This window comes from Cetorhinus maximus, chromosome 29 (genome assembly GCF_964194155.1).
Source record: "Cetorhinus maximus chromosome 29, sCetMax3.hap1.1, whole genome shotgun sequence".
Lineage (NCBI taxonomy): Eukaryota > Metazoa > Chordata > Chondrichthyes > Lamniformes > Cetorhinidae > Cetorhinus > Cetorhinus maximus.
In genome coordinates, this window is record NC_135907.1 from 10,407,214 (window position 1) to 10,420,406 (window position 13,193).

Sequence of the window (13,193 nt, forward strand, 5' to 3'; positions counted from 1 at the left end):
ACACTATACACAGCACTCTGCCTAATACAAAGTCCAGTTTTCCATTGGTTTGCACTCCCAGTGCAATGGCTTTGCTGGTGCTTCCATGTTGAGGATTTTGTAGGTGACTGTAAAACTGCTCAAGGTACTGCAGATTTTACAAACCCATTGTGTTGATCCTGACGGTGATATGAACACTGCTGTACCCCATTCGTTATGGTTTGGATGATCTACCCTTCAAAACCCCCTGATAACAGTTTTGATGGGTGCTGTTTGTTTGCTGGGGAGGTTTTTGTTCACCCCTGTACCCTGCTCTATTGACCCTCCAGGTATCTCTGGTAGAATGGCCTGTTAGGACAATGGACAGGTATCTGTGGACAGTGCGGTGGGAGATGAGGATTGGAAAGTAAAATGTTTGAATGTTAAATTTAGTATATGTGAGTCTCTATAATTAGTGATGTTTTGTTGGTTTGTTATTGATGGAAACTAGTCAGAGTGCTGTATGTGAAAGTGGAAGGAGATTCTGTGTGCAAGAACTGATCAACATGTTTGCTTCATTCCCCTTCCAGGTGTGTCCCCAGTATGAAGAGGTGGTCACTGTTGGGTCTGCTGGTTCTGCTTGGTTTATTGGGTAAGTACTTGCTCCATTTGAAGTCACCTCAGGCACTGACCAGAATATTGCCACCTTTATTATATCCAAAAAATCTCGATAGAACTGAATTCTGTGAAAATTTCACAAAAAGCTGACATGATCCTGGCATATAGCAGGTAGGGGATGGGGTACTGGGTTATACAGTGAGTAGGTGGATACTGGGCTATATAGAGGCAAGAAGATGAGGCAATGGGCTATATAGTGGTTATGACATAGGAAAATGGGACTCTTCTCTCTGGAAAAGAGAACGTCGAGGGATGACCTGATAGTGGCCTTTAAGATTACGAAAGGTTTTGAATGTGGAATGTTTGGAAGGTGAATGTAGAGAAGATGTTTCCACTTGTGGGTAGATAAAACTAAGAGCCTTAAATGTGGGACAGCGGATCCAAATGGAATTTTGGAGAAACTTCTTTATTCAGAAGTGGTTAATTTTTATAACTTGCTAACACATGGAGTAGTGAGGTGAATAGCTTGGGTGGATTTTAGGGGAAGATAGATGAATGCATGAGGGTGAAATAATAGAATGACATGCTGATCAGGTTAGGTGAAGGTGAGTGGGAGAAGGCTTGTGTGGACAATAAACACTGACATGAACCCATTTGACCAAATAGCCTGTTTCTGTGCTGTATGTACTATGTAATTCTTTATAGATGATAGGAAAGTTGGCACTTGGGTACATTGAGTCTAAGGACTGGGGAACTGGGCTATGAAGAGGGTAGAAGGTAGGCAGTAGAGCATAGCTTGGCGCTAGGGAATATAGAGGGTAGGGTGCAACACTGGAGTGTGTAGAAACTGGGGCATACATTGGGTTATGTATGTAGATGGTTGGGAAGTGGGGCACTGGGGTACAAAGAGACTAGAGGATGGGCGCTAGAATAAAAAGAGGCTGGTGGACAGGGTACTAGGATAAGATGCTAGTGGTTGAGGACTGGGATGAAAAGGCTGGGGATGGGCACTGGTCTATGTATATGGTATGGGGTGTGGCACTGGCTACATAGAGGGTAAAGCTGGAAATGGGTTACATAGAAAGTAGGGAATGAGGCACTGGGCTATGTAAAGGGTAGAATGTGGGCACTGGGGTAAGTACATGGACAATAGAGGAAGGGGACACTGAGGTACATAGAGGCTAGTGGTTGGGGCACTGGGGTATGTATGTAGAGGGTAAGGAATGGGGCACTGGGTGAAGAGTCTGACACTGTAGAGCTCAGGGTGAAGAGCCTGATACTGAATATTCAAGGCAGTGATGATAGCAATCTTATCTGCTTTGGTCATGAAGTCAGAATCTTCATCCTTCTGCAGGCGTTTGGCTCTTAATATCGCACAGAACTGCACGATCTCGAGCTGAGATGCCAGCAAAAATAGAAAGAGAAGCTGCAAAATGGTCAGCTTGGCCAGAGAAGTTGGCAGCGCCTGCCTTGGACCTCTCTCTACAGGTGAGGGTGAGCATGTACATTCGCTGGGCATCTCCCATTTCATCTGGCTGAAGCTATTACTCTTCTCTGTCCATCTCTCTCTCTCTCTCTCTCTGTCTGTCTGTCTGCCTCCCCTAACCAGTGCATCCTTTCTTGGAGGTCCTGTAGCTGATATTGGTGTAACAGTTTTGGCTTTAAGTTCAAATGCTTCAACCCAGAGTCTATTCATCCCTTAAGCATAAGGTAGACTAATCCCAACACGGGTACACAGGCACTGGGAGATCTCAACAGCTTGCAATCTGGGAAAGCCTTAGAATCAATGACTACCCAGCAAAGATCCTCACTTAAGAAACTCATGCACAACCATAAGAAGATGAGTAGGGCAATGAAGGCAGCCTCAATCACCCAAATATACAAAAACAGCAAAGACCACTCCCTCCCACTTCACACTGTCACCCACCATGTCCCTCCTACAGACTTATATTCCTACTCAAGATTGTCCAAGATCCTGACCACTAACATGGATATAGTTGCTCCCTGGTTCAACTAAACTTTATGCAGGACCATCATTTGGTGCAACATGAAATGTCTGTTGAATGTTGTGCACAAATGTAGCAGCAAGATCCTCACTGCTCTAATACTACCCTGAAAGTGGAGAAGGCATTTGATTGGATGAAGTGGCATTCTTCCTCTTTGTACACAAGACAAATATTACATCTACTTACGTTGAGTCTGTAGCACAGAGGCAGACCATTCGGCCCAACTGGTCTATTCTGATGTTTATGTTGCACAGAGGCCTCCCTGTCTTCATCTAATCCAATCAGCATTTCCTTCCTTTGTCCCTGATGTGCTTATCTAGCTTCCCCTTAAATGCATCTGGGTTTGTTTTCACTGGAGTTTAGAAGAGTGAGAGGTGACTTGATTGAAGTATATAAGATCCTGAACGGTCTCAACAAGGTGGATGTGGGAAGGATGTTTCCTCTTGTGGGTGAGTCCAGAACTAGGGGACACTGTTTTAAAATTAGGGGCTGTCCTTACGGGGAAATTTTTTTTCTCTCAGGTGTTTGTGCAACTTTGGAACTCTCTGCTTCAGAAGGGAGTGGAGGTGGGGTCATTGAATATTTTTAAGGCAGAGGTAAATAGCTGATTGTTAGGCAAGGGAATCAAAGATTATTGGGGGTAGATGGGAATGTGGTATTTGAAACACAAACAGATCAGTCGTGATCTTATTGAATGGCGGAGCTTCAAATAACTAGGAGAAATACTGATACCCAAATCATTGACCTGTCTAACAAACTTCTCGTTCTTGCTTCTGGTCAGCATATACACTGACCTGGGGGGATAGATGGAGTGACCCACCCATACTCATCTTGAGCAGAATAAAAATGAATGTACTCACTCATCACCACTACCTGTTTAAGATGCTATTGGTTAAAATCCAGTGCAGCTATTCCAGGACCGAGGCATCTGAATCTGCCCAACTGTCGCCAAGCAGAAGGAAGACTCGCCTCAGGCACTATTATCGGGCAGCTCAATGACAGGGAACTATGGCTTGGAACTGGCTTGTTTCCTTGTCTAAGAATGGAGACCAGGGCCTCCTATTATGCCTATCCTTCAGATCTTGCTCCATGCAAACATGGACAGCTTCATTTTCGAAGGAATTGTGAATTATATTGAACACTGTACAATCCATCAGTGAATATCTCCACCTTTAACCTTAAGAGGTAAGGTCATTGATAAAGCAGCTGAAGATGGTTGGGCTGAGGACGCTACCCTGAGGAACTCCTGCAGCGATGACTTAGGGCTGAGATGATTGGCCTCCAATAACTACAGTCATCTTCCTTTGTGTTAGGTTTGACTTCAGCCAGTGAAGAGTTTTCCCCCTGATTCCTGTTGACTTCAATTTTGCTAGGGCTGCCATGATGCCAAGGCCAGTCACTTTCATTTAACCTGTGGAATTCGGCTCTTTTGTCAATAATCTGGAGCTGAGTTATCCTGGCGGAACCCAAACTGGGCATTGGTGAGCAGTATTGCTGCATAAATGTTGTTTGATAGCACTGTTGATGACACCTTCCACTACTTTGCTGGTTGAGAATAGGCTGATGGGCCAGTAATAGGATGGATTAGATTTGTCCTGTCTTTTGTGGACAGGATATACCTGGTCAATTTTTCACTTCATCAGGTAGATGCCAGTATAGTAGCTGCTTTGTAGTAGCTTGGCTATTAGCACGGCTAGCTCTGAAATACTATCTTCAGTACTACAGCAGGAATGTTATGAGGCCTCATATCCTTCGCTGCATCCAGCTCATTCAGCCATTTCTTGATATCTCATGGAATTAATCAAATTGGCTAATGACTGGCATCTGTGATAGTGGGGCCCTCAGGAGGAGAACAAAGATGAATCATCATTCCAAGCATAACCAAGAAAAAAAAATGGCAAGTTTAAAAAGTGTATTAAGGCATTATTCTACTTGGTGTTTGGTGGATGATTGAACAAGTCAATGATCTGTCCAGCATGCATCAGACCCCTGCATGATCCAGGCAGAGTTTAAAATGATTTCTCCATCCCTCATTCCAGGTCATTCTGTTTTACCTTGAATTAAAAGAATATGGTGACCAGACATCCTGGTTTTTCATTAAGCATCCCGGTGTCCCAACAATTTGATTAAAATAGCTCAAATGCCCTGGTTTGCAGCGTTTCTTTCTTACATGAACCATATCAAAGATTTCCATCACCTTTTTGCGTAGTAACAGCATCTCTTCTCTTCCTCTCCCTCCCATTTACCTTGCACTCCATTTACTGTCAGCAAACCTAAAAAACCCCACCCTGGGAATCAGAATGCCGCCCACTGGCTGCCTATTAAGCGGCTGTGCCTAGACGCTCCTGCATGCATGGAAATATTTCTCAACGGCATCCAGAGCTGGGAGTGATTATTTTTTTCCCCCAAAATGGTCCTCAACGCGACAGCTCTAATTTGTGTTCTTCTGTCCATTTTCTGCACTGTCTTCATCTGCATTAATATTATTTACACCCCACCTCATATCTTGCCCCACAAGAAAAAAAACAATTTGTCAAATTGCTTTTTCTCTCCACCCAAAAACTATGCCTGACAACCAGAATCCAAGCACAAGGTGAATACTCGGTTTTGATTAGTCATTTGGAGTCCGGCATGTTTTGTGTGGCCCTGCGACCTGTCAATCACCAGAAGTAATGAGCACAGTTGAACTTGTTCATCAAAGCAGATCAAGTTTGGTCTCTGGGCATTTCAAGTCCTCCTAGTACTTCCTTTGCCATCTAATTCCAGAAAAGAGTGTGTTTAAAATCCTGCCAGAGTGAAAGCCACAGTGAAAAAGATTAAACTGGATTAAGTCTGTTGGATTGAGTTTAAGTTAGAGGCTCATATTATTTAGAATCATTATCTTATTTGTTCAGTGTACCTATTTAGTCATTATTGCTTGTGTTTGTTTTGTTCAAGTTTGTAAAGATTATTTTAGTGTTTCAATTTAATCTTGAAGTCCTGCTGCTTATTTCCTTACCCTTGGTTCTACCTTGAATTATATTCTTTAAATGATTATGGTCTTTAAATGATTATGATCAAGCCAGATCCTAATAAGTATTCAGCTTGGTCAGTATTCTCATAACTGGGATCATAACACTTTCCAAGTGTCCTGGTTTTTGACTTTCGGAAATCTGTTCACCCTATAAAAAAGATATAACGGTCTTATAAAGTCTTGCATTCGTAACAGTTACATGGATTGAAGAAAGAGGAAATGTTAATTTAAAAATAATATGTAATTAAGCCATTAAATCAGGCTAACATCCAGCATGAAACGCTTTTTCTAAAAAATATTAGTTTGATTTGCAGTCCCGTGTACAGAGAATGGAGCACCAGTTGGCACAGCTGGCTTCTGACTTTCGTACCCAGTTACAGCAAGATACTGAATCCAGTCAGCGAATCCAGCTGGCAGCGGAAAGGGAGAATATCCCCGTCGTACCTCCACTTACACGAGAGGATGTGACCAAACTGCTCCAAGAGTTTGCCCATCAACAGCATGAGATGGGTCGAGATGAACTGCCGAATGATTCAATCTTGAGAATTCAGGTGAGTTTTAATTCTTGGCTTCTTCAACACATCTTTGGTAGCATGACTTATAATGCTAACATGATATAGTATTCGCTGGCTCAGCAAGTACTTCTCACTGCACTTTATCTCTGCTCATCACACATTAAAAATATCACTGATGTGTAAATTTAGTGAGCTTTATCATACAATCAGTTCATAGCAAAGCGGTGTGGGTATTTAATAATATGTGCGCATATTTGGTCATGTTCAAATCATGGGAGTAAATTGAATTTTTAGTTAGTTCATTGTGCATGGTGTCTGGTAGACTCCATTCGCAAATGTTCTGGAAATACCCTCACTTGTACAAGAATGAAGATTCTAAGTATTGTTTTGACTTTATCTTCCCCTAGAGTGATATAGCCACTATCCGGCAACAGCAAGATGCCCGAATGGAGCAGCTGCTGCAAAAGGTTAACGGCCAAACAGAGGTGGGTTTTGTAAACCTTTATGGGGGGGGTCTGTCAGTAACTCTGAAATTTATTGGGTGGTCGGTCAGTGATCATTGAGTTGTAATATGTTTTTAGGATTCTAAAAGGACCAGATAGCATTAAAATCATAGAACATGGCTTGCACTTGAAGGGGATTATATTCAGAATTAATTGACATTAATTGCCCTCATCTGGTTAAAATTGAGTGGGAGACAGTTAAAATAACAGGAGTCATTTACCCTCTGATCCCATTAATTGGCCCGCCCACTCAAAATGGCGGCGGGCCCCGTTTCAGTCGTCCGCCCGCTGCCGAGCCGGTGGGGCCTGCACGCCCACCAAGGGCAAAATTCTGCCCATGGTGTTTCTTTTAAAGTTTCTGTACAGTCTACTTGAAAATAAGACTGTCTGCTCTAAAATTATACAGATGGCAAACCAACAGGATCTGTGCAGCCTGGGCAGCTGCAACTGGGATCAATACAAATCTCATAAAGCACAAACAAATAAAATTGAATGCCATTTTCTGCTTTTTTCCCCCTCTTTTTCCAGGAGATGTCCAGAGAAATAAAGGAGGTGAAATCTGCTTTTGTAAGGTATGGCATAATTTCTCTACCATATATCTGTCCAACAGAAATGTTTCCAGTCAGAAATAGCCACACTGATAAGTCTTTCTAATTTAGAGTTAGGTATTGTGCTGTTGGCTGCAATGTTAGAAGCTGACTTAAAAATGCTACCTACAGTGTAACAGGATGAGTAAGTCCTTCTCCAGCTGACCCTGTTTTGGAATAGCACAACTTGGTACCATCCAGCTGGTCATTTGTATTTCCAGCCAATTGTGCTGAGTATCCTTTCTATAATTGGAGCAATGCCAATAGAAAAGTGCTTGTGAGTGCAGCTCCATATGTGAGTTCTTTAGTGGCTGGTACATGAAGCAATAATGTCACTTAAATAAGCACTGAATAAGTCACTTGTTGCCTTCTTTCAGCCTTGCAGAATTGGAGTCAACCCACATGAATACATGTTGTTTCCTTTCCTCCTCATCTCCTGAGGGCATTGAGCCGTGCTAAGTTACAGTTTCACAGGCATCAACAGTTAGAGTTTTAATGTATGAGCCTGTCGTCTAATATCCAGTAGGAATTGTTGGCTATTTTTTCCCCTTCTCTACCTTGAGCACACTGATGAAAATGGCAGCACCCCACCACTGCCCCTAATGGGATCAGCTAGCAAAGTAGAGAACTGGAATTGCACCCAGATCCTCTGGTCCTGGATGGTTCTGGGTTACACCAGCTGGCGACAATCCATCGAGCAGTGCAGTTTTAATTTTGATATGTGAGAAGAATCCATTTTTAAAAAATTAAAAATACTACCACTTCGCTGATGGTTTCTTCTCTTTGTTCTCAGTAGTGTGACTGATGAGCAGAAAACACTCCTGTCTGCACTGAACCAACTAGAAGAGCAGCTTGGCCAAACCCAGCTTGAGTTGATGGATGTGCATACTACACAAAGGAACATGGCATCAAGCATGGAAACACTGAGCAGCAGGGTTGAAAGCGTGAAGGACAATGTGAGTCATGCGGAGACCTACTGCTTGTATTAAAATCAAATCAAAACCATGTTTAGAGGCCCATTCTAGATTGGAGACAGCAGCTTAATCAAAATGGTTAAATTGTGGAGTGTTTTTGTGTGGTAAAGAAATCCCATCAGTATAAAAGTGGGAAGAACTATGTGCTAAACAGAGTCTAACTAAAATAAAAGAGAGAGCTTAGAACTGTGGCTGAAACCTGAAAACATCAGTTACAATAACAAATTACATTTATATAGCATAGTTAATGTAGTAAAACATCCCAAGGTGCTTTATCAAACAAAATTTAACACCAGTCGACTTGGGATATTAGGGCAGATGACCAAAAGCTTAGTCAAACAAGTAAGTATGTTTTAAGGAGCATCTTAAAGGAGAAGAGAGAGGCAGAGGGGTTTGGGAAGGAAATTCCACAGCTTAGGGCCTTGGCATTTGAATGCACAGCTGCCAATGTTGGAATGATTAAACTTGGTATATGCAAGATGCCAAAATTGCAGCAGCACAAATATCTTGGAGGAGGTTACCGAGAGAGGGAGGGGCAAGGCCATGGAGGGATTTGAAAACAAGGATGACAATTTTAAATCAAGGCATTGCTTAACTAGGAGCTGGTGTAGGTCAGTGTGTTCGAATAGTCTAAAGTAACAAAGGCATAAGATGAATGTTCCAACAGCAGATGAACTAAAACAGGAGCAGAGTCACAGGGGTGCAGTGGTAGGGAGGTTAGAGACTTGCTGGTGGCACAGGTATGTGGGTCAAATACAAGGTTGTGAAGAGTCTAGTTTGGTCTCAGATAGTTGTTAGGGAGGGGAATGGAGTCAATGGCTAGGAAACTAAGTTTGTGGTAGGGACTGAAGATAATGGTTTCAGTCTTCCCAATATTTAGAGGAGGAAATTTCTGCTCATCCAGTACTGGATGTTGGATAAGCAGTATGACCATTGTTACAATCCCCAGCTGAGATTACTCCTGGACAAGCCTGATCCCGGAGTGGAATCCAGCTTGATCAGATCTATCTTTCATTTGTTCGTTCAGACACGTGGAGAGTAGCTACTGAACAGAGTCACAGGAGTCAGCTGATGAGCTTTTGACAAAAACATAAAACATTTATTCAACAAGAAAAGATGAACTGTATTACAATACTCCTTCACCCACAACTATACCTTTACAGATATATACAGATTTGTAAGGATAACACAAGTTACAAAAGCTATCTTATAATCTAACGTCCACAACAAGTACACAGTCCATGTATCAATAGGCACCCTGTGGTCAGACACACAACACTCTGAATCAAGTGACAGATGTCGCCTCAACCAGATGCTATGGATTTCTCCTCAACTCTGCACCCGCGCCCCCCCAGACGCTTGTCACACCGTGAGCCAACCAGCCTCGCTGAACTCCGTCTTTCACATGAGGGTTTCCAATCTCCACTCTCCAAGAACTCGCTTTGGAATCTTCTCCCAAACCAACGCTTTCTCTCAAATGCCTTCCGCAAGGGTTCACCTTAAGAGTTTCAAACTCTCCTCCTGATATTCCTCTTCCCTGGGTCACCACATGGATTCAAGCTGTCTTCCACGTACTCTCTCTCACTGACTCAGTCATCAACAGTATGCACTGCTTCACATGCCATAGCAAAGAGTTACAGACCTTCAGTTGTCTCTTTGGACCTTCTTTCCTCTTGCAAGCTCTTCCCGCTTTAAGTCTGCCTTCTGCAGCTTGAAGCTTTAAAATTGATACTTGGAGCCTTTCTCTGCTCCTCACTCTTATCAGGACTTTTTACAGATTCCTGTCCTTCCTTTGACTGGAAGGTCTGCTTGGACTTTCCCCTCTTCCACTCCCCTGGATTTTTGGGGTTTTTCTTTAGCTTGGGACTGGCTATCTGCCCCTTCCAGGTGGCTTCTGTTTGGCAGCTGTCTTCCAAACCAGCTGAACTCCATGCTTCCAAATCAAACTGCTGTCTGTCGTCTTCTGTGTGTCTGTGGGAGGGACCTACCTCTCTGGTCCCCTGTTGCCAGGCAACAATCCAATTCTTCTAACCTTTTTTGTTTACCTTAGCTTAAGTTGTAAAACTCTCATTAGAAATGCAAGCACCTTTTTAAAGTGAAACTAAAGCTCCATTTGACCTTAATACACAGATACAGAAATACAACTCAAACTTAAAAGCTACAATTCATTCCTAACACTCTCAAATACCAGTGCAACTTATCTCTATTTCCTAACGCCAATCAGAGACAGTGGAGGGGCAGAGAGTTGGTGTGTAGGTAGTGCTGGACGCTGTCATTTTAAGTGGAAAATGATGCTGTGTTTTAAACGTTGACAGTATGTAGATGAGAAATGGGACCGAGCCAAGGATAAGATCCTTGGAGGATACCAGAGGTAATGGTGCAGGACTGGGAAGAGGAACGATTGTAGATGATTGTCTGATTACAGTAAAGGAAACGTTGATGATTATTAATGAAATGGAAGAGTTTAAAAGAGAATGGGGAGAGTTGGGATAATCAGTAGTTCCAACTTGGCTAACAACTTCACTGTATAAAACTGAGATTCCACATTCCTGATCTCATCTGACATTCCAGTTGAAACTTGGGTTGGGATAATGGTCCAGCCACTGTTTCATCCAAACCCCAGTTTCTTTTGTGTCCCTCAGAGTGTCTGGCCAGGTATGCTGCATAAAGGAACCATAAAAAAAAATATGGTTTAAAATGCGAAAGTGTTTACTTTTCAGGTTCCATAGTCTGTGTCTGTAGAGTTAGCTTCACTTACAAAGAAAAACATTGGTCCTTTCAGTACTTGTCTGTTTTAAATTTAGGTGGAGGCAGAAGTGCTCAAGTTGGTCCACAGACTGCTCTTTGGTTCATCACAGGACAGCACAGCTGTATCTTCAGAGCAAGCACTGATATCACAGTTTGTAAACCGTAAGGACCTGGAAGCCCTCCTTCATGAATTGGAGAAGAAGATCCTTGCCAGTCTTTCACAGAATCACGGCCAAACAGCAGAGCAGAACTCAGCCACTGTCAGAGCCATGTTAGCTGGAGCAGGAATTACAGAGGTAAATCAGAAAACATTTCTAGGCAAGTGAACTACGTTTATGAATCTTGGGCAGAGCACTAACAACAACATAGAACTCTTGTGCATTGGGGTGGTGAGATTTATACAGTAGGAACTGCCTGCTGTAATGTATCTAAGTAATAAATGAGATAACTTCAACCAAGTGTATTTTAAGCATTTTTTCTGGATTTTTAAAATTCTGTCTTGCTCTAGTGAGAAGTATTTGGCAGCTCCCCACAATTCCTGTCCTTTTTTTTATCAGACTGATCATAGGTAGTGAGGCTGGAGGATCAAAAGAGGAAGTGTTGCTTGCTAACAACTTGTTCCCTGCCTGTGTATGTGTGAGGGCTGCGCGTTACACCAATTTCTCGCTGTACCACAGTAATGCTACATTTCCCCTTTGTGCTTACAGGAAGTTGAGAATATTGTGCAACGAGCCCTGAAGCTGTACAGTGCCGATCAGATAGGAATGGTGGATTATGCACTGGAGTCTGCTGGTAAATATCAGACATAATCAGTAGCCAAATTCTGGAAATTCAGAGCCTGCAAGTTAAACTGAGTTCTGAGTATAGTTGTTGCTGTAATGCACCAGCATATGGGTATTTTCTCTTTGACTACATTTTAGAATGGAACAAAGGGCTGATTTTTTCCCCCCCCCCAATCAGGGTGTGTGGCAATGTATCTGAAAATGCAAAAGCACATCTTGTATCAAATATACATGATGCAGTTCCCATGAGAGTTGCCCAAGTACACGCATTTAAATAATTTACCCCTCTTGAGCCATATACTAGCAGCAGATTTAAGGAACTATTGCTGTGCCTTGAACTGCCATTAAGCAGTATAACAGTGCAAGTTACTAGCTGCTGATATTGCAATTCACTACCTTGCACGGGTTGCCAGAGCCCTGGAGGAGGATGAGATGACTTGCTCCCCTTACCCAGAGAATTCTGCAGATAATGTTGAGGGAGCCTCTATCTTCAAGTCAGATTAATACATCCTTTGATGTCTGTTGTATATCTAGAATAAAGTTACAGAGCAGGTGACTGTCATGTTGAATGTTAGAAGGTTATCAGCGCAGAATGTGATAAGTGTACACGGCTCAAAGTGTACTGCTAAGGAATAGCTGAATACATACTCTTGCCTCAACCAGCAATGTTTATGCTTGATTAACATTTAGGAATCTTTCTTGCACAATTGCAAAGCAGCCCATATTCATGGATAGCAAAATTTCCATCTTCCAAGGAAACATTCTAGGAATGTGGCTCACTGCCTAATGATGTTTCCACCAGTCCCATGCCTAGTGTAGGCTTACTGACTCATGTTTAGGGAGGCAGGGTGTCCATTGACGTGGCAATGTCAGAGCATTTCATCAATCTGTGAGTGCTTGCAGTGAAGAGCTACCTTCAACAGGATCATAAAAGTAAGCAAATGACTGAGGTTCTCCCACAAATCTCATTTTCACTGACAGGGGCGGAATCATCCCTTGATGCTTCAGATCATTGCGCAGGAATTACTACAGCTCATTGGATAGCAAATTGCACTTCATTGTTGCTTTAATCTTTCACTCAGTCTGGTATTCTGTCAATCACAAACTTAGTATGCACCACAATATCATAACATATCTTGTATTGGCAAGTCTATCATGATGCTTGTTCCCCTTGTATTTTACTGGGTATCACTGTTTTTGTCACATCACAGTGCATAGTGCCATTCACTCCAAAGAGATTCATTTTTAAACTTGGAAGAGGGAACATGCGGTTGAAACTAACAGCATGATTGGAGGAGCAAATGCAGATGGTGATTAAAACAGCAGGAGTTGGGTGGAGAGCTGGTTCAAGGCTACCCTCAACTGCAGAGATCTTGGATTGATGCTATCCAGGGCCTGCATACAGTGAAAAGTTGCTGTCTGAGCATCACCATTTGAGAGTACACAAAGTAGCCTGCAAGCTGATTCAGGTTAGATAGAGGAATCCAGC

At 42.6% G+C, this 13,193-nt stretch overlaps 1 protein-coding gene across 3 annotated transcripts in view; it reads left to right on the forward strand.

Moving 5' to 3' along the window:
* Positions 1 to 13,193, forward strand: part of sun2 (Sad1 and UNC84 domain containing 2) — a 55,137-nt gene that overhangs the window by 17,215 nt on the left and 24,729 nt on the right. For all 3 annotated transcript variants that reach the window (XM_078532140.1, XM_078532142.1, XM_078532143.1), the window contains 8 exons: positions 549 to 610; positions 1,931 to 2,064; positions 5,910 to 6,146; positions 6,518 to 6,595; positions 7,142 to 7,185; positions 7,994 to 8,156; positions 10,979 to 11,218; positions 11,630 to 11,714. In XM_078532140.1, the coding sequence (XP_078388266.1) occupies positions 549 to 610; positions 1,931 to 2,064; positions 5,910 to 6,146; positions 6,518 to 6,595; positions 7,142 to 7,185; positions 7,994 to 8,156; positions 10,979 to 11,218; positions 11,630 to 11,714 (1,043 nt within the window). The remainder of the gene's footprint in view (positions 1 to 548; positions 611 to 1,930; positions 2,065 to 5,909; positions 6,147 to 6,517; positions 6,596 to 7,141; positions 7,186 to 7,993; positions 8,157 to 10,978; positions 11,219 to 11,629; positions 11,715 to 13,193) is intronic.